The following is an 18,728-nucleotide window of genomic DNA, read 5'->3' as shown; positions in this document are numbered from 1 at the left end:
AGCCCCCCGAGGCTGAGGCGATGCTCTCCACTGGGCAGGGCGCTCATGGGGAACCAAACAGCTCCGGCCCTTCCATTGCCTGGCGAGGAGCTTCCCTGTGCCTGTATCCCTGTATCCCTGTATCCCTGTATCCCCGTATCCCTGTATCCTGTATCCCTGTATCCCTGTGTCCCTGTATCCTGTATCCCTGTATCCTGTATCCCTGTATCCCTTCCCGCACCTGCCGGGATGTGGCCAGCCCTCTCCTGCTGCAGGTTGCCCACCTGATGGGCCGTTTGCCCTTGAGACCCCCATGGAAATACCCCACAGCCCCCCGGAGAGTGCAAGCACTGAGCCTGTGCTCGGGGCTGGGTGTGCGGAGCCCCCCCAGTCTGGGGGGAGTGAGTGGTAGGAGAAGAGCCTCTTCCTCCATCCTCCTGCTCCGCTCCGCAGCAGCAGCAGCATCCCAGATCGCGGGATGGGGATGCCAGCCACCACCACCTGTGAGAGCCACCGGCGCGGCAGTGGCAATGCTCTGGGCTAGGATGCAGCGCCCAGCATCGAGGTGGGACCTTATCTTTTTCCCTCCCCTTCGCCTTTTAACCTCCTTTGCAAAACTAAAATACATTTCCCAGGAGGTTCCCTTGAGGAGCTGTTGACAGTCTCTCCTCTGGCCGCTGGCTGGGCTTGTGCCCCTGCCTGAGCGCTCAGTGCGTTTAAATCCATCCCCGACACCAGCTCCCTGAACTGAAACTCCAGAAGCCTCCAAGTCTGGTGCTGCCAGGAAAACATCATCCCTGGGGATGGAGAAAACCCTTTCTCCAAGGAAGACACACACTTAGGGCTCAAATGCTGTTGATAAGGCTCCTTCTCTCTCTCTCTTTTTTTTTTTTTTTTGATCTTTTCTTGCAGCGAGCATTCCTTTCACACCCACGCACACCCCAGCATCCTCAGCCATTGGTCTGCCGGCGCATCCGTCACACTTTCCGTCGGCCAAAGCAGATACACATTGCAACTGCTTCCATCCCGCGTCTCCTCTGGTGTGAACAGCCAGCGCAAACAAAGGGCCCAAATATCCATCGCCCTATTAAAATTTTTTTTCATTTGTTTCTTGTGCCGCAGTTGGTTTGGGTTAGAGGGTTTGTGTAAGTGGTTCGGGGCGGGCGGCTGATGTGGGATCTGCGTGCTGGGATGGGGTGGCATTGCCTTGGAGACCCACGGCAGATGCCTTTTGCTTCGCTTAGGCTGCAGGCTGGGAATCCCAAGGGGTTTGCAAGCAACACGGAGATTTTTTGGGTGAGGAGAGAGAGAAACTCCCTGTGGAGCAGCTGGGATAACAGCAGCTCACACTCCAGCGAGAGCTTGGGAAGCCCAAACCCCTCTCTCTCACCCCGCTCCAACTTTTCTGCTTCCACCAGAGGAAACGGGGACAAGTGTTAGCTCAACCGTTAGCTGAGCTTTTCCCGATTTCAAACAGATGTTGGGATCGTGGCTGGATTTGGGCAGAAAGCTCTTGCTTTCCCCACATTTGCTGGCCATACCTAACCAGGGGACGCTGGTTCTCCCTTTGGCTCACAAGAAGGTCTCTGATCTCGCCGCACGGGTGAGGGACTATGGCCCACGCTGGCCCCTTGTCCCTGAGCTGGCCGCCTCCATCTGCCCCGGCCGCCAGCATCCGCCAGTGAATCACAGAGCCTGGATTCGTGCAGCTGGTGGGAAAACCTCGGCTCGGGCCTGCAAAGCCCCTGGGGCAGATGTTCGCCAGCGGTCCGGCTGCAGCTCGTGGTCCCACTGCCACCGTCATCTGTCCCCAGGCCCGTGCAGGGACGGGCTTGGGCCGCGGCGGCGTTGCGACACTGCCCAGCAAGGATGAGCATCCTTCTTGCGCGACCGCATCTGTCTCATCCCTGTCCTGCTCCTTGGCCTTTCTGCCCGGCTACCTCTCACCACATTAATGTGGGGAGTCAGGTCACCCCCAGAACGGGGAAAAGACCTATATGTGTCTCAGGAAGGGGACCCCAATTTCTATCAGCCCCCCCTGGGGTCAGTGCATGAGCTGAGCAGGCGAGAGAAGCATTACCGGGGGGTCGAGGACCACGTCTCAGGGCACCTTGACACGTCCCGGTGTTTCTCACCACTGAATTAATCCGTTGGGACTGTCTGTGCAGCCAAATCCTCACCCCACAAAGGTGGGTTTGTGCTGGAAACGGGGGCACGGGCTGCCCTGCTCCCCCCACGCTGACCCTCTCCAGCCTCTCCCCTTCCCAGTGACTCCCCGCCAGCCCCCCGTGACACCCCACAGGTCTGTGCCATGGGGTGGCACCGCCCCATGAGCAGGGAGCACCAGTGGGACCCATCCTGGCAGTGGGGATACCCGGGGTGCATGGGACCACCATCTGTAGATGCCACAGAGCAGCGGGGTGGCGAGCAGCCGGGGCACGGGGGGGCTCGGTGGAGCCCATCCAGGCACTGAGCGTGACTCAGCACCGCACCACACCTTGTGAGTCACCCCAGGGCTTCCTGGTGCACCCAGAGTTTTCCCTTCCAGGTCTCTCCTGGTGGCACCAACCCAGCCCGGCCCCGTGCCGGTGATGCCAGCTCTGCCTCACGTGGCTGCCAGCCCTCCCCTGCCAGCACCTGCTTCCCTCGGCACGTGCCCGTGTGCCGCTGGTGCTCTGGGTGCTGGGCTGCTCCTCGGGGACCCAAAGCCCCAAAGGCTTCCAGGCAGCAGGATGAGACCCAACGGGTGGAGAACTCAGGGCATGCAAAGACACTGCGGGCATCGCCCAGCCACTTGTGCCAGGGCAAAATGGGGTGGGAGGGGGGTTTGGTGCCCAGTGGGCATCGAGCCAGGCACGGGGTCCCTCACCAGGGGCCCGGGCAGAGCCTTGCCATGTGTGGGTCCTGTGCACACTCATGGGGGGGGATGAGCAAACACGAACTGAGACCACCAACCGTCCTCTCACTGAGAGATTGAGCTACAAAATACAAACCAGAACCTAAAAAAAAAAAAAAAAAAAAAAAAAAGGGGAGGGAGGGTGGGGGATGAGTTTCCAGGATCTGAGTCCAAGAAACGTCTCAAAGGGATGAGCTTGGGATTGCAGTCAGCCTCATTTGCTAAATATACCCCGGACCTGACTCTGCCATCTGCCCCAGACCAGTTATCTGTCCCCAGTTTGCCCGGAGAAGGTGGCCACAGCCAGAGGAGTGTCCCACGGCGCTCCGCAGGCACCGTGCACCTCGAGCCGCTGCAGGAGAAGCAGCAACCGCGGCATTCACCGGGCAGAAGGTGGAATTGGAGGCAGCGGAGCCGGACGGGGATGCAGGAGCACCCACCGGGCACCGGCACACGGCCCCAGCGGCCCCGGCGCGGGCGCTACTCGCAGGCCAGCTTCCCGTCGAAGCTGGAGAGGGCGATGGCGAAGGCCTGCACGGCGCACAGCGGGTAGTTGTAGTCCATGGTGAAGGCATCGTCCGCCACGCGCCCGAACTGCATCACGATGTAGTCGGCTGGGGGAGAGAGGGCGAGCGGCTGGGGTGGCACCCCCACCCCCAGCCCACCCCGTGCCCAGGGTGCCCACACACGCAGCAGCATCCCAAACCGCCCCCCCCCACCCCCGGCTGGCCACGCTGCTATGCCTGTTACCAAAAAGCATCATTTTCCCATTGCATGGAACCACCTCGGCCCCCCCAGCACGCCCTCCCCGGGAGCCGCAGCCCCCCGAGGGACAAGGACCCCACTCGCCCCCCCCATGGGACCGCTGCTACCAGAGGGCGGGTGACAGGAAATCTGTAAAAATAACCAGGGGCCCCCGAGAGGTTTTTTCTGTCCCGTAACCCAACACCCCGGAGGCCAAGGGCTTCTGACTGCGCCGGACAGGTGACAAACGGCCGCGTCCGGTGGGGACAGAGCCACCGCCACCCCCAAGGGACTGTCCCCAAGGCACGGTGCGCCCCAGGGTGCACATGTGGGGTGTGTGCTGGGGGTGATGCTCTGGGGTGGCCTGGGCTGAGTGGGTGGCTGTAGCGTGATGGGGAGGGGGCTCAGCACCCCACAGGATTTGTCCTTGCCCTAATCTGCCTGGCAACAGGTGACCCGCGCGCTCCCTCTGCCGGCACCCAGGGCCAGCAGGCAGCTGCCTGCAGGGTGCCACATGCCCTGCCTGGCTTCAGCCCAGCTCCAGCGAGACCCCAAAGCCCCCATGCATGAAAAAACGAAGCCTCAGCAAAAATAAGGGGGTGCTGGGGCCAGCCAGTGCTCCCCCACCATTGCCCCCCATCCCATCCTCCCATCCCCCCCCATCCCATCCCCCCCATCCCATCCCATCCCCCCCATCCCATCCCATCCCATCCCCCCCATCCCATCCCATCCCATCCCATCCCACCCCCCCATCCCATCCCATCCCATCCCACCCCATCCCATCCCATCCCCATCCCATCCCATCCCCCCCATCCCATCCCATCCCATCCCCCCCATCCCATCCCATCCCATCCCATCCCATCCCATCCCATCCCATCCCATCCCATCCCATCCCACCCCCCCATCCCATCCCATCCCATCCCCCCCATCCCATCCCATCCCCCCCATCCCATCCCCATCCCATCCCCTTCCCAGCTTACGGTCGCTGCCGTGAACAATCTGGAAGTTTTTGACGGAGGCGTGAGTGACCCGGCCGTGGAAGTTGAGGACGTAGGACTGGGTCTCATCATTCCACACCGGCGCCTTGTTGTGCAGTTCGATCACGTTGTCCATGTTTCTGTTCTGCCATCGCATCAGGAGGCCGTCGTTGTCCTGGGGAGGGCAAGAGGGGGGACAGTGGGGTTGGGGTGATCCCATCTGCAGCCCTGCCACCCCTGTGGCGTGCCCGGGGGGATGCTTCGGTAGCAGTACCCATCTGGGGGGCAGGATCCAGCACCGAGAAAAAAATACAGACAGCGCAACTCCCACCTCTCAGGGAGGTGACTTGAATTCCAGGGACACCTGACAGGTTTTCAGTGCCCCAAAATGGGTAAAATTCCGGGTGAATCCCAGCAAATCCAGTCCCCGAGGAGTTTCTCCCAGTCTGGCCCCGACTTACATTACGGGGCCGGATGGGCACCCTCTCATTGTCGGCGTTCATCCCCGGGATGATGACCGTCATTTTCCGGGGTCCTTTGAACCCTAAAACGTTGGTTTCCTGCAGGAGAAACCCCGTCCCTGAACCCAGTGACCCCCATGGGCTGCAGCCCCTCGACAGCGGCTGAGCAAGGGCTTGGGGATGGAACCAGCCCATCCTGCACCTCTGCAGCACCCTGGAGCATTGGCCCAGCAAAAGGGGTGCAGGTCAGGACCCCCTCACCACCTGCCTGGGGGGTCCCGGGGGGGCCCACATCTCTACTTACGTAGACCACGGCCGAGAGCTCCTGCCGCACGTTGGACCAGTCGGCGTTGGCCCTGTCGGGGTTCGCACCGTTGTCGAACACCGTAAACTTTGTGCCCATCAGGTTGGATCTGCAGACGAGGGTGGGAGCTGACCACAGCCAGTGCCACCGGGACCCCTCCCACCTGCCCTGTCCCCCCCACCCTCCAGGCACAGCCTCAGCTTTGCTCCAGCCGCAAAACCTACGTGCAGCCCCTGGCTAGCACTGTCCGTCCCACCCTTTCGCTGTTTGTTCGGGTTCAGGGCACCCCAAAATCGGGGTGCTATAGGGTGCTGCCGCCATGGGGACCCCCAGCATCGCGGCACAGCTGCCAGCGGTGCAGCAGGCCAAGACTTGCCAGGTGCCGTTTCTAGCTGTGACCTGCCTACCAGGAGGAACCAGATGAGCCTGTTTTCCCCTCCCGACCCCCCGACACTCCTCGGGTCAACCCAGCAGTGGGGAACGCCAAATTGAGCCTCCTGCCTGATCCAGCCATTGCTCAGGGCAACCCATGGAGCAGGAGGAGGGTGCTGCAGGAATGGGGTGCCACCAAAACAGGGTGCCACCTCCGCACCTACCTCAGTTTCCCGATGAAGTTCTCTCCCCCCCGTGACAGGTCGGTGGGGTCGATGGAGATGAGGTAGTTGGAGGTTTTGCTTTTCTTACGCTTCCTCCCGGCGAGGAGGAACACCTGGGAGGGCAGTGGGACCACGTGGGGAGGGGGCATTGCCATTGCCACAGCTGTCCCCAGCTCGCCACCCCGAAATACTCTCTGCACAAGGCTCGGGCCAACGGGTCACTGCCATGACCTTGCACAAGTGACGCGCGGAGTGAAGATGATCCTGAAGATACTGGCTGAGCGATGGGACAGGAGGGTCTGAGCCCAGCCCGGCGTCAGCGCGGCTCTCTGGCCGACGCTTGCTCATCATCCCAGGTACCATCAACACAGGGCATTTCCCAAGAGGAATTGCAGGGGAGGGGGGCAGCCCTGTCCAGGACCCACCGCCATGGTGGGATGCAGACAGGCATCCCCAAAAACCCCGAGGGTGCTCCTTGGGGTGAGTGTAGAGCCCCAGGGGTCTCCACGCCCCCACTCCTGCTCACCTTCTTGTCGTTATCCAAGTGGAGGTAATAGGTGGGGTAAAGCCCCCGGTCCATCCCCTTCTTGTCCCGCGTTACCCGGCACTTGACAGTCACTCCCTGGGGCGCCGGCCGCAGCACAAACTCCTCCAGGTTGTCCACCTCGATGACAGGTGACAGGGGCCTCTCCTCCTTCAGCTGCCACACGGGAGGGGATGGTGACCCCAAAGCCAAACCTGCCAAAAGCTCTCCTCCCCTCCCAGCTGATGGCTCCTTGCTCCCGGTTCCCCCCCAGGCTGTGGCTCTGCAGCTGGTGGCTTTGGGGACAGTGCTGCAGTGAGTCTCCCTGGGGGATGCTCCAGCCCCCCCAACCTGCCCTGGGGGGAAGAGCTGCTGCCCCCACCCCCTGAGGGGACCCCCATGGGTCTGAGGGTTTTTTGGTTGGGTTTTTTTTGTACCTTCTTTGACTTCTTCCCTTTCCCTTTCTTGTTGGAGTTTTTCTGCGGGGTCTCCGGGCTCTCCTCCTCGCTCTCGGCCACTTTGGGAGGAGCTGCGGGCAGGAACGGGCAGGGGGACAGTGGAGGGAAGAGCCTGACCCCACCAAACCCCAAAACCGAGCTCGGCACAGACCCACACCAACACCATTGATCATAACCCCCTTCTCCATGGCCAGGCTCAGCCGCACCCCCACGAGCCCCTCCAGCACCCACCACCCTCCAACGCATTGCCAATGCCAGGCTCCCACCTTTTTTTTTTGATTTCTTCTCCCTCGGGGGGTCCCCGCCTGTCTGGAAGAGGGACGCCGGGTTTTTCTTCTTCTCCGACCTGATGGGTTTTGTGCTGGAGTCGGAATCATCCTCCTCGTCGCTGCTGGTGGTGGCTGGCGGGGGGGACATGGGGAGCACCGTCACGCAGCACCGGGTGCTGTTGGCTCAGGAAGATGCTGTGGGGCAGTGGGACGGGCTGCCACCCCCCCTGCTCACCCAGTACCTTTCTTCTTGCTTTTCTTCTCCTTTTTCTCCCCGTTCACCTGGAACATGGACATCTGCTCCTTCTTGGTGCTTTTGGCAGATTTGGCTTTGCCATCAGGGTCGCTCTTGTCTCCTGGGGGGACAGAGGAGCCGATGAGCGGCTGAACAGGGGGATGGGGACAGGCGGGGATGGGGACAGGGAGGTGGCAGGATGAGGGCAGCGGGAAAGGTGAGGGGGCGAATCCTCTGAAGCCCTGTGAGCCTCCCAGGACAACGAGGGCCCAGGGGCTGTCCCCTCATCCCAGCCAGGACAGATGCAGCCAGGACACCCCTGGTGCTCACCCTTCGGCTTCAGCTTCTTCTCCCTGCCCTCGCCCGAGGTGGGGTCTTTGGGAACCTTCTTCTTCAGCTTTTTTGGAGGGTCTTTATTCTCCACCTCTTCCTCCTCTTCTTCCTCCTCCGAGTCCTCAGCCGGCTCTGCCCGGAGGTGACACCACGGCATCAGCAGCGCGATGGCCTTTCGCATCGGGGACCCACCGCCTTGTGCTCCGGGAGCAGGGAACGTCCCTCGGCAGCGCAGGCACCCACCCCCCACCCCACCGCGGGGGTGCTGGGCCATGGGTGCTGGGCCATGGGTGCCCGGGCCAGCGGTGGTGGCCAGTGGCTTGTTGGCCACGTCCAGCGCCGGACACAGCGTGCAAAGTCACACTGCCATCTCGTGGCTGCAGCCCTGGGGGGATGAGCTGGGGGGAGGGGGGGTGGGGGGTGGGGGATGAGCCCCATCATTTTGCCCACCCCATCTTTTTCCTCCGGAAAGATGTCTGGGGAGCTGGTGGCACCAGCCAGCCAGCCACTGCCACGTTCCCAGGGAGCATGTCCCCAGCCCCGATCCCGACTCCCAGCCAGCGCCACGCGTGCAGGTCCCCCACCACATCCCCTTTGCTCCCCGGTGTGGGGATGGGCTTTGGCCAAAATCCCCCCACCCCACCCCCCGGCATGTGCAGAGCCCCTGAGACACCGGGAGCATCGGTGGCACCGGTGGGACATGGTGCATGGGGACACGAGATGCCCACAGAGGTGTGGGTGCTGCCCCCCCACCTTGCTGCTTCTTGGGGGCCTTGGCCACACGGGAGCGGGTGGCTGGGCTCTCCTTCTTCTTCCGAGGCTCCCTGGTGAGTTTGGGGTCCTTGTCACCCTCCTCCTCCCCCTTCTCCTCCTTCTTCTTCTTCAGCTTCTTCACCCCTGCACGTTTCGAGGGATGCCAGTGATGTTGAGCGCGGCGGCTGCAGGATTGTGGGGGGACCAGCATCTCCCCCCATTCCCATGGGATCAGGGGGAAGGTCTGTGCTTACCCTGTGCTGGGGCACGGGGCTCCTCCGCAGCCCCCGCCTCGCTCAGCTTCTTCACCCGCAGCCGCCGGGGCTTGGCCTCGGCCTCCAGCATCGGCTCCTGCCGCTTCTTCTTCACCTTCTGCCCCCGCGGCCGGTGCTGCGGAGCAGTGCCAGCCTTCAACCCCTTTTCCCTGGGCAGGGCAACCCCTGCTCAGACAGCACCAGCTGCTTTTCCAGAACAGCCGGGCTTTTCCCCAGCCCCGCGAGGGAACTGGGACCTGCTGCGGGGACAGGGATATGCTGGCATCTTCAGACGAGTGACTTACCATGGGGCAGCCGCCCAGCGAAGGCAGAGGGAGGAAAAGAGAAAGGGCTGTTAGACAGGTGGGAGAGCATCATTGCTGGGACAGCCAGCCCCACGCCAGCCCCGGGGACAAGGGACATGGTGCTGGCGCTGCCACAACACCATGGACCGTGCCGGTATGGAGACAAGCCACGCTGTGCCATAGGGACCCCGGCCAGGAGTCACCCTGGGCACCGAGGGGCATCCGAGGGGACCCGAGCTGGGACAGGGGACATGGGGATGGGCAGGCAGCCCAGCTCCGCACCTCCATCTCCACTTGTCCCCGCAAAAGGTCCCCGCCGGAGGCCAGGAGCTGCGGGGCCGTGCGGGATGGAGGTCAGTGGGAGCGGTAAAGCAGGGGGATTAGGCACAGCACACCTAATCCCGGTGAGCTGGGGCTATAAATAACCCCGATTTACCAAATGCGGAGAATGTGGGGCAGCAGTGGGCTCTGCCCAGGAGGTATTTGGGGAGGGGGTGGCAGCTTGGGACCATCAGAAAGGGATTTAAGCATATCCAGTTGCACCAAGGCACCCACCACCCGACAAAGCACCTTGCCCCTCGCAGGGGTGCCATCCCTCCCGGATGCCCCAGCGTGGCGGGGGAAGGTGTTTTGCAAGAGGGGATCCGGCTGGATCCCAGCAGGATCCCAGCATGGCAGATTTGGCCAAGGGGGAAACTGGGGGTCCCACAGCAGAACCAGGAACTGGCTGGTTTCTTCCATGTCATCAGCTCACACTGAAAAGCTCCTTCACATCCTTTAATCCCTTAAGCAGCTGGGGGGGAAGACAGTCCCTTGGTTCATTACTTAACGAAGCCTTTTGAGGAGGGGCTGCTAATTAAATTGGGTGGTTGATGAAATCACTGCTGAGACCCCTGGAAGGCTGGGTGGTACCCAAGGGCTGTGCTGAAACGCAGGGAGAGGGGTCTGGCCTTTGGGGTCACGGCTGGGGGAAAGTGAGTCACGGCTTAACTAAGAGGCTTAATTAAAGTGTTAATTAGGAACTGAGAGCCCACCTCATGGGGTGCTTCAGAGCATTGGAAAGAGGGTTTGGAAGGATGCACAAAGGAGCAGGGGGGGCTTTGTGGGATTCCCTCTACCCACCTGCTCTGGAGGGGGGTGGTCCCCAAAAGCTCATGCCCCCCTCTGGGCTGCAGCACCCCGATGGAGGAGCCTGTCCAGCCCCAGGTTGGTCTCGTGTGGGGCCCCAGGGTTTGGGGATCTCGGATGTCCCCAGCCCTTGGGGGCTGCCTGCAGCAGGGGATGGTGGCACTGGGGCTGGGGGGGGGAAGGATTTTTTCTCACCTGCTTGGGCTTGTGATGGGGGGTCCCTGGCTCCTCGCTGGGGCTGTGGGGCACAGAAAGCAAAGGGGTGAGGGGCTTTCAGCCCCCCGCAGCTCCTGGTAGGGCTGAGACCCTCCAGCTGAGCACGACCCCAATATTTGGCCGGGGGGAAAGGTCATTCATTTCATTTCATTTCATTTCATTTGCCTCCAGAAGCAGCTCCCCATCTCGGCTGGGTCAAGCTCAGCCAACAGCATCCTTCCTAGCAGGGAGCCCAGGGCTCTGCTTTGGCCAAGGGTGACAGCAACGAGGTTAATCTGGGGACACCCCCCGCCACCGAACGCATCTGCCCTCTGTAAACCCATGAGCATCATCACACTGAACCCCGGAGCCAAAAAGCTGATAAAACAGCTCATTAAATCCCATCTAAACTGAAAACAGGAGGAAAAGGAGCTGGAGGAGACGGGAACCCGATGGGGATGCCCAGCACATCGCCCACCCCGCAGGTCGCATCCTGCCCCCCAGCACCCACCTGTCGGCAGCCCAGACCTCGCGCAGGATCTCAGTCTGCAGCGGCATGGCTCCCAGCCCAGCGTCGAGCAGGATGGTTCCCTCTGGCCTCTCCGGACCTCCTTCCCTCCTCCCGGTCACCGGGCACCGACCCCCGGCACTGCAGCCCCTGCCAGCCTGGGGCTGGATCCAGGGGCTCAGCCGCAGCCTCCCAGCATCGGCTCGGCCGCCTCCGTGAGCTCCTGCGGTGTGAGGAGGAGGAGGAGGAAGAGCAGGCGAAGGAGATGATTAACTTTTTATTTCTCCTGAAACTCGGTAATAGGATTTCAGGAGCTGCCAGCCAGGCCTGCTGGGAGAGCAGCTGGCAGGGCGGTAATCCGAGGAAAAGGGGGCTCTGTGGGAGCACCGGGGGGCACAGGGGGTCAGTCAGACCCCAGGTGCCTTTTGAGGGGTGTCTGGCTCCCTCCACACTGGGTGGGATCCCTGACATGGCAGGGCCACTCGCTCCAGCCCACCCCAGGCTGAGGAGCTGCCTGACCTCATTTAGGGTTACTCTCCCTGGATGTGCCTTTTTCCACCCAAAAATGTCGTCTTGGTGACAGAAAAGCAGGATTTGGGCTGGTTTGTGTGAGTTGTGCATGGGGAAAGCAGCATCCCCAGCTCCAGGTGCTAAGGGCTTCCCTATGGACCACTGCTCTGCTCCGAGCCCGATCCACGTCCCCAGGTCCCCTCGGGTGACACGTTTTGCACCCTGAACATCATTGCTCTCGCCTCGTTAACAGCACTTAATATTTAGCCGTTAATATTCCCCCGCAAAGGCCACCCATGGGTGCTCTCCAGCTGCAACGCCGGACAAGCCAAGTGTCCCCACCAGCCCCCCAGCCCTGCCCAGCCGTCGACACCCCAAAGCCCCCCGCCACCCCACGTCCCACCCGTGCCCAGTGCCACTAGATGGCATTTGAACACTGCACACCCGGGACCCACCAGCAGCGCCAAAGTTTCGACGCCTTCGGCACAAAATTCTCCCAGTTTCCCTTTAATCTCTAAACCGCATCTCATCACCTGCCCGAATTTAATTTCTTTTCCAAGGGTGAGAAAAGCACCGAGCCAAAATAAGCCCAAAATCTGCTTAAAAACGGGGGGGGGGGGGGGGGGGGTGGAAAGGCCAGAAATTGCGAAGCAAGTTGGTGGTTTTTTTTCTGCAGAGGGTTGTTTCCTATGGAAAATGCGGTTTGGGCTGCCCCCAAATGATTTTTTTGCCCTGCCTGCAAGAAAAAAAAAAAGACGATTTTTTTGCAGAGCCCCTGTCTCCCAGCACCCTCCCCAGGCAGCACCCACAGGGATGCTTTGCTGGCCACGAGACACCCCGGGGGTGGTGTTAAAACCGGGGACACGGATGAGCAGCCACACGGCCACCGTGCCAGGAATGATCTGCTGCAGGTGGGAGATCAGACAGGCTGCAGAAATGGTGCTTCAGGTACCACCTGATGGACCAGTGAAGAGGAATTTGAACCAAATCTGGTTTATCCTCCCCAGATGGCCGGGGGAGGGGGAGGGTGTTAAGAGAGGGACGGGCAGACCCGCAGTCCCCGCTGGCACGGCTCTCTGCTCTCTACATCCTCAGCCAAGGGGCACAGGTACCTCCTCCCCCCATCCGGGTGCCCCCCAGGAAGCCCCCTCCCAAGGGGACATGCTAGCAAAAAAACCCCACCCAAACCACCAGGATAACCCCCCCCAGGCTGGAGGAACAGCTGAGACGCCCAAGTAGCATCCCCCAGCCAGGCATCTCCGAAGCCCTGGCTCTCCAGGGAACGACGGTGCTGATAAAAATGGACAGCATCAGGCCTTGAGGATGGCAATAATTCCTTAACGAACCCCTCGCTGGAGCTGGGGCATCTCCACCCAGAGGAGAGCACACCTGCGTGTCCCCCCGGCCACCCCCTTTGCTGAGCAGGACCCAGAGAAAAAGCACTTTTTTTTTTTCTTTCTTTTTTTTTTTTTTCTTTCAGTTGTTTATTTCCAAGCTCCAAACGGAGTATTACAAAGAACAGACAGGAAAAATAACAACCGGAAAGCTGTTCTCACACGGTAGTGACGGCATCCCTTTAGGATGGAGGAGAAGGATGGCCGAGGTGGCAGCAGCACCAGCATGGGGACACGATGCACCCCCAGCACACCCGGGTCCCCCCTCGCCACGAGCTGTAAACCCACTGTACCAGCTCAAACCATCGCTTGCTTTATGAACCACCACGCCAACCTTTTTTCCCCCCAGTACTGACTCCAAATAAGCAATAAAACTCCCAGTTCAAGACGGGAGCTGAGGGCTGGCACGCAGCCTGCGGACCCAGTGCCTGCGAGAGCGGAGCTGGACAGGCTTTGGCTCTCCAAGGAAACAGAGACCAGCTTCTCCAAAAGATAAAGTCCAACCCCCCACCCCCCCAAAAACAGCGCTTGAACGGTGAATTTCACCCCTGCGCTGACGGGTGCAGCGGAGGCGATGCAGGTCCTCACCCTCACGCCTGGCTCCGCATCACAACCCCTTCGGCCGCAGGCGAGGACCCACCAGGAGAGAAAACCAATTTCCCCCCCACCCCAGTGGACACCCACGGGTGAGAAAGCCACCGAGCGCTCCAGGGTGCTGGGTCCCCGTGAGCCAGCTCTGTGCTCCGGCAGCCCACCGTGCTGGTGCCGGTGCTGGCACTGGTGCGGTGCAGTGTGGCCGTGTGCCAGATACAACCGCAGGCAGCACCGCAGCGTACCAGGAGCATCTCCCACATCCCAGCTCATCTCGGAGGACCCGGGATGCTGCGCCGCCAGCTGGCACAAAGCCGAGGGAGCTGGGACGAGCTGTCTACGGAAACCTCCCAAGAGCCAAGAGTTTCAATTTTTATTATTTTTTTTTTTCTCTCTCTCTCTCTTTCTCTCCACTTAAAAGCTATTTGTTCCACGTGCGGTGGTCCCACGGCGTCCCGCCGCTCCCACTCTGCCCCCGAGCGTGCCCAGGGCAGTGAGACAGGGTTCGTTTTTCTTCGCGAGGCGCTTTTTGCTTCCACAATCACACAAACTGTAACAAGCTTTACAAGAAAACACTGGCGAGTCCCGAGGTCTGGCAGCAACCTTTTTCTGCACGGGCCAAGGGCAGGAGGCTCTCCCTTCCCCTCCTCCTCCGTCATACGTGTCCTTCAGCATCGTGAGTTTTCGGTCCCTTTTCACAAGCTGCTTTCTCCACTGCTTTTTCGACCCCAGTTTTGCTAGCTGCTTCCTGCAAAACAGCAGATAAAGCACATGGAAACAGGAGGAGGAAGGAGCAGGCAGGCGGCAGCGATGCCGGGGATGGGTACGGGTGGGCAGAATTCCCCCCCCCTTGGCTCCCCCGCTGCCTATCAACCGCTGCAGCTCACACCGCAGGCTCCCGTTTGCTTGGCTCAGCGAGCTCTGGGGGAAGGTACAGGAAGGATGCGACCACCTCGAGGGGACAGAGTGAGCCTGGATGGATGGATGGAAGGATGGATGGATGGATGGATGCAGGGGCACAGAGAGGGACCAGGAGGTGAGGGACCAGCATCGGATAGAGGCACAGCACCAAGCCATAGGTGCAGCCCGTACATGCAGTCTGGCGGGTGCAGGAGGAGTGCTGAGGCACCTGAAAGCCTTTAACCTGCTCCAGCAGCGACTCTCCCCATCACACCCGCGGTGCCAGCAGCCGGCGCGGCTCCGCTCCCTGCCCCGGGCCGGTTACCCCGGCACGCTGCTCCCCAGGGTCTGCACCGCTCACTTAGTCCATAGCCCCAACCTCCAGGCAGGGGTTCAGGAGGGATTATACTAAAAATGACCCAGGCAGGCGGCTTGCAAAGCCATGTCCTCTCCCGTTACAGTACACTGGGTTTTGTTCAGAGGAATTCTGGACGCGAGCCTGTTACGAGACAGCGATCCCCCCGTACCAGCAGAGCAGCAGGCTATTGCCTTACCAGCTGCAGGAAATCCATACTATCGTGTCTCAAAATACCCTTGGCCTTGCCAGAGACAGGATGACATTTCATTTTGCCCGTGACCAGGAGGTCATCCAGAGTCACTAGCTGGGAACAGCAAAATGCAGTACAAATGCCAACACTGTTATCAGCCCTCAGGAGCTCGCACCGCAAATACTCTGAGTTGATGGCTGAGCATCTGACGGCAGCCTCTGCGTAAGAGGGGCCAAGAAAGAAACCACTTCTTCCCACTGCAGCAGGCTCTGTCCCTCCATCCTCAACCTGACCTATAATTTAATAACTTCATGAATTTAAATACGTTCCATTTAACCCAGCTCCTCTCATCACAAACCTGCCAAGCATCCCTCAGCGCAGCCTGCCAAATGGCCAAACCCAGGCAACACGCACCTTTGCATCCCTCTCCGCAAACTTTGTGAACATGTTGGCGTAGATCCTCCGGTCCCGCTCGTTGTGCTCCTTCGTTTTCTTCTGGCAGACGGAGATCTGTGATTTTGCCGCTTTGTTCTGTGGATTCACTTCCAGCACTTTTTGAAAGTCACATTTTGCCAGCTCAAACTCGTTCATCAATAACCTGGCTTCGCCTCTCCGGTACAAGCCCTTCTCGTTGTCCTGGTCCAGTCCCAGCGCCTGGAAACACACCGGTCCCCCCGTTAGCAACCTGGGGCTTCCAGAAAAGATCCCCCTGTGGTCAAAGCCTTGTTAAATCTGCTGAAATTAGGACAAGGTGGCTCCAAGTCTCCAGACCACTTGCATCTTGCTCAACAAAAATTGACCCGTCTCCATCAGCAGATGGCAGGTCATTAATATAGTTTAGTTAATTCTCCTTGCTTAAAATCCCCCTGAGTGTGGCAGAGTTGGGGGGAGACAAACCCACAGACAAGAACTCAGGTGTAAATGTTAAAGCCCAGAGGAGCGTGGGGAGCTCAGAGCCAAGGGAGCTGACGGATCAAACACGCTTTGGTCTCCCTGCTTTAGCAGTGACATTATTTTCCTTTAGCAAAAGCTACATATGCTTTAGTAAATTTTTTTGTAAAATAAATGTACTTTTTTTGTAAAAAAATACTGATTTTTTTAGTAAAAAAATTTTTTTACATACTTTTTTTGTAAAAAGAACACATCACTCAGCAATGATTCACCTTTTAGATTAAGACAACCAGCTTTACTATCTTTCCTGTAGGCAAGATGCTGAGATTTAAGCCTTTTATAAAAGAATTAACAGTTTCCTGACAAAGACAAGGTTGCAGCTCTTTTAGGGACTGGCAAAGCCGCATCCCACCCCTCAAGCGACTTGGAGATCTGCAGCAGCTCCAGCAGAGACCCAGACCAGCACCCAGCACCCAGATCCAGCCTGGGCAGACCCAAACAGCACCCCAAGGCTGTCGGCCCACGCAGCACCCATTGACACGGAGCTGGCCTTAGAAGAAAAGCTGGTTTAAGGCCATGCCCAGGGGGATTTTGAACCCCAAAAGGCACTTTTGCTCCTGCAGTCTCCGAGCACGCAGCATCCACAGAGACCTCGAGGCGCAGAAGGGATGCCACCATCACTCTGCCATTTGGAAATTGCTTCTTATATGAGAAGAAATTAAAAAAAAAAAAAAAAAAAAAAAAGAAAAATTGCAGGAGGAGAGATGCTCCAGCCCCCAGGCTCGTGCGCCTCTACCTTATCGCAGCACTCGACGGCTTTGGCGTACTCCCGCAGCTTCAGGTAGCACATGGCCAGGTTGAGGAAGGCAGCCAGGAGGAAGGAGTCGGAGGCTTTCGACTCTTTTTCAGACAAGCCATACTCCATCTCCAGCCAGGACACTATCTTCCCATACTGAATCACCGCCTGCAGGTATTTGCCTTCCTGGGATGGAACAAATAAAAGGCTAGAGGGACCCGCGCCGAGAAGGCTCAGCCTGCTCCCGAAACATCCTGCGAACAGGTTCTGAGTTTCCTGTGGTGTGTTAAATAAATCCACGGAGGAAGGAGGATGCTGGATACCTACAACCACACCAGGGCACGGCTGGAGCGGCTGGTGTGCTGCCCCCGGGAAAAGCCACGTCAGAGCAGAGCGGGGCACCAGGATGCCCCAGCCCGGCAAGGGGAACTGCAAAGCCCCTCGGCACTAGTCCTGGCCTGGGAAGAGTCCGACCTGCCATCCTGCTTCCCAAGGCAATGCTGGGGAAGGAGGACATATCTCAGGGAGCATCAGGGAGTGAGAAGGCGGCAGAGGAAGGGCAGGACCCGCTTTCCCCAGCACTGCTGGGGGAACACACGGCTTCTCTGACATCAACGACTAAGTCACGTATCCAACAGTCACCCCCGGGGTCTTTTCCAGCCCCACCTCCCCCATCCCCCAGTTTACAAACCTTGAAGTACATCGTGCCTTTCTCCTTGACGATGGCGGCCTGCTCCAGCTTCTCTTTGGTGTCCATCTCCCACGACTCCTTGGCCTGCAAAGAAATATTTGGAGCAATCCCAGCGGAGCATGGCAGCCCACCGCAGCCAGCAGGACCACCTGGCTTCCTAGGATTGCTCCTAACAAGCTGGGCTCGTCAGGGAAGTATTACAGAGGGTGAATCCAGCAGCTTTTTTAATTTGAGGGGCTGGGGACGAGGTGGGGGTGCAGACCTGGAGCCCTTTACAATAGAGAAATCCCCTCCAGGTTGAGGACTTCACGCTGAGCCAGGTGGTTCATGCACCACAACCCCACAGAAGGAAAAACCTGACACCAAATAAACCCCCAAAAACAGGGAAGAGGAAGGTGGGGAGAGACATCCCCCAGCAGAGAGGGGATGTGACAGGTCTCGCTCCCACTCTGGCCAGGGTGATGGGGTGGGGAGGGGACCCAGCCAGGGATGCAGCACCTGCCCCATCCCATGGCCACCTCCTGCATCCTGTCCCCCATCCCATGGGCATCTCCTGCATCCCGTCCCCCATCCCATGGCCACCTCCTGCATCCCAGCCCCCATCCCATGGCCACCTCCTGCATCCCAGCCCCCATCCCATGGCCACCTCCTGCATCCCAGCCCCCATCCCATGGCCACCTCCTGCATCCCAGCCCCCATCCCATGGCCACCTCCTGCATCCCAGCCCCAGCCTCCCCATGGGCACAGGCAGCTCAGTGTGCCAGCCGAGCTCCTCAGGGCCAGCTGGCTAGACACACCAACTTTTACCCATGCAGCCCAAGGGAAAAAAAAAACCAACAACCAAACAGGGGGGGAGGGGGAGAGAATAAAAGGACAAAAAATAAATAAAAGGACAAAAAATAAATAAAAGAGAGAAAAAAAAGTGGGGGGGGAAAGAAAGGACAAAAGGAACAAGGCTAGGAACACGTAAGAGAACCAGCCTTGGACCCCAGCCAGAAAAATAAAACAAACCAACAGAGAAGAACAAATTAAGAACACAGAGATCCTTGGTGACGTATCCACTTCAGCAGGGGCTGGGCTGCAGCCACGCCAGGGACAAAGGGTGGACGCTGCACAGGGACCAGCGTTCCCGGAACCTGGGGAGGGACCAGCACCCTCACCTTTTCAAAGCTTTTCAGTGTGACCTCGTACACCAGCTCTGCATTCGCCTGGATGCCGTATTTCGGCTTCCCCGCCTCGCCAAAGCCGTACCTGGAAGGGCAGAAGAGGTGTCAGAGCAGGGCAAAAAATCTTCATTTCAGCAGCGTTGGGCCACAAACACAGACCCAGGTTGCTAATTCTGATTTCACACCCAGCTCCATGCCCACAGCTTTCTAACATTTTGGGGCCAGGGTGATATTATTCTCCAGAAGCAGAGCTATCTGACAATATACAATGCGTTATATCTTGGGAATCATCCTTTCTGGCTGCATTAAATCCATTTTTTTCT

General features: G+C 59.3%; 2 protein-coding genes across 8 annotated transcripts in view; both read right to left on the bottom strand.

Annotated features, from left to right (window-relative positions):
* Positions 1-3,010: 3,010 nt before the first annotated feature.
* TULP1 (TUB like protein 1) lies at positions 3,011-11,169 on the bottom strand. 4 transcript variants are annotated; one of them, XM_056362005.1, is made up of 14 exons: positions 10,922-11,169; positions 10,411-10,453; positions 8,783-8,900; positions 8,529-8,672; positions 7,773-7,907; positions 7,450-7,563; positions 7,205-7,339; positions 6,918-7,009; positions 6,484-6,657; positions 5,958-6,070; positions 5,362-5,470; positions 5,058-5,156; positions 4,600-4,771; positions 3,011-3,489 (listed from the first exon to the last, which is right to left on the bottom strand). In XM_056362005.1, the coding sequence occupies exons 1-14, from the start codon at positions 10,966-10,968 to the stop codon at positions 3,356-3,358; spliced, it is 1,629 nt and encodes a 542-aa protein (XP_056217980.1). In that variant the 5' UTR covers positions 10,969-11,169; the 3' UTR covers positions 3,011-3,355. The 4 variants fall into 4 exon arrangements, with proteins under 4 accessions (XP_056217980.1, XP_056217983.1, XP_056217982.1 ...); XM_056362008.1 differs by lacking the exon at positions 10,411-10,453; XM_056362007.1 differs by lacking the exons at positions 10,411-10,453; positions 10,922-11,169 and adding an exon at positions 9,370-10,382.
* Positions 11,170-13,771: 2,602 nt separating this feature from the next.
* The window catches only part of FKBP5 (FKBP prolyl isomerase 5), a 28,129-nt gene continuing 23,172 nt past the window's right edge, over positions 13,772-18,728 (bottom strand). For all 4 annotated transcript variants that reach the window (XM_056362015.1, XM_056362016.1, XM_056362013.1 and 1 more), the window contains 5 exons: positions 18,400-18,490; positions 17,240-17,323; positions 16,549-16,734; positions 15,276-15,515; positions 13,772-14,161 (listed from right to left, as the gene is read on the bottom strand). In XM_056362015.1, coding sequence (XP_056217990.1) covers positions 14,069-14,161; positions 15,276-15,515; positions 16,549-16,734; positions 17,240-17,323; positions 18,400-18,490 — 694 coding nt within the window. In that variant the 3' untranslated portion in view covers positions 13,772-14,068. The remainder of the gene's footprint in view (positions 14,162-15,275; positions 15,516-16,548; positions 16,735-17,239; positions 17,324-18,399; positions 18,491-18,728) is intronic.

This window comes from Falco biarmicus, chromosome 16, assembly GCF_023638135.1.
Source record: "Falco biarmicus isolate bFalBia1 chromosome 16, bFalBia1.pri, whole genome shotgun sequence".
NCBI lineage: Eukaryota > Metazoa > Chordata > Aves > Falconiformes > Falconidae > Falco > Falco biarmicus.
This window is presented reverse-complemented; position numbering and strand designations above follow the sequence as displayed.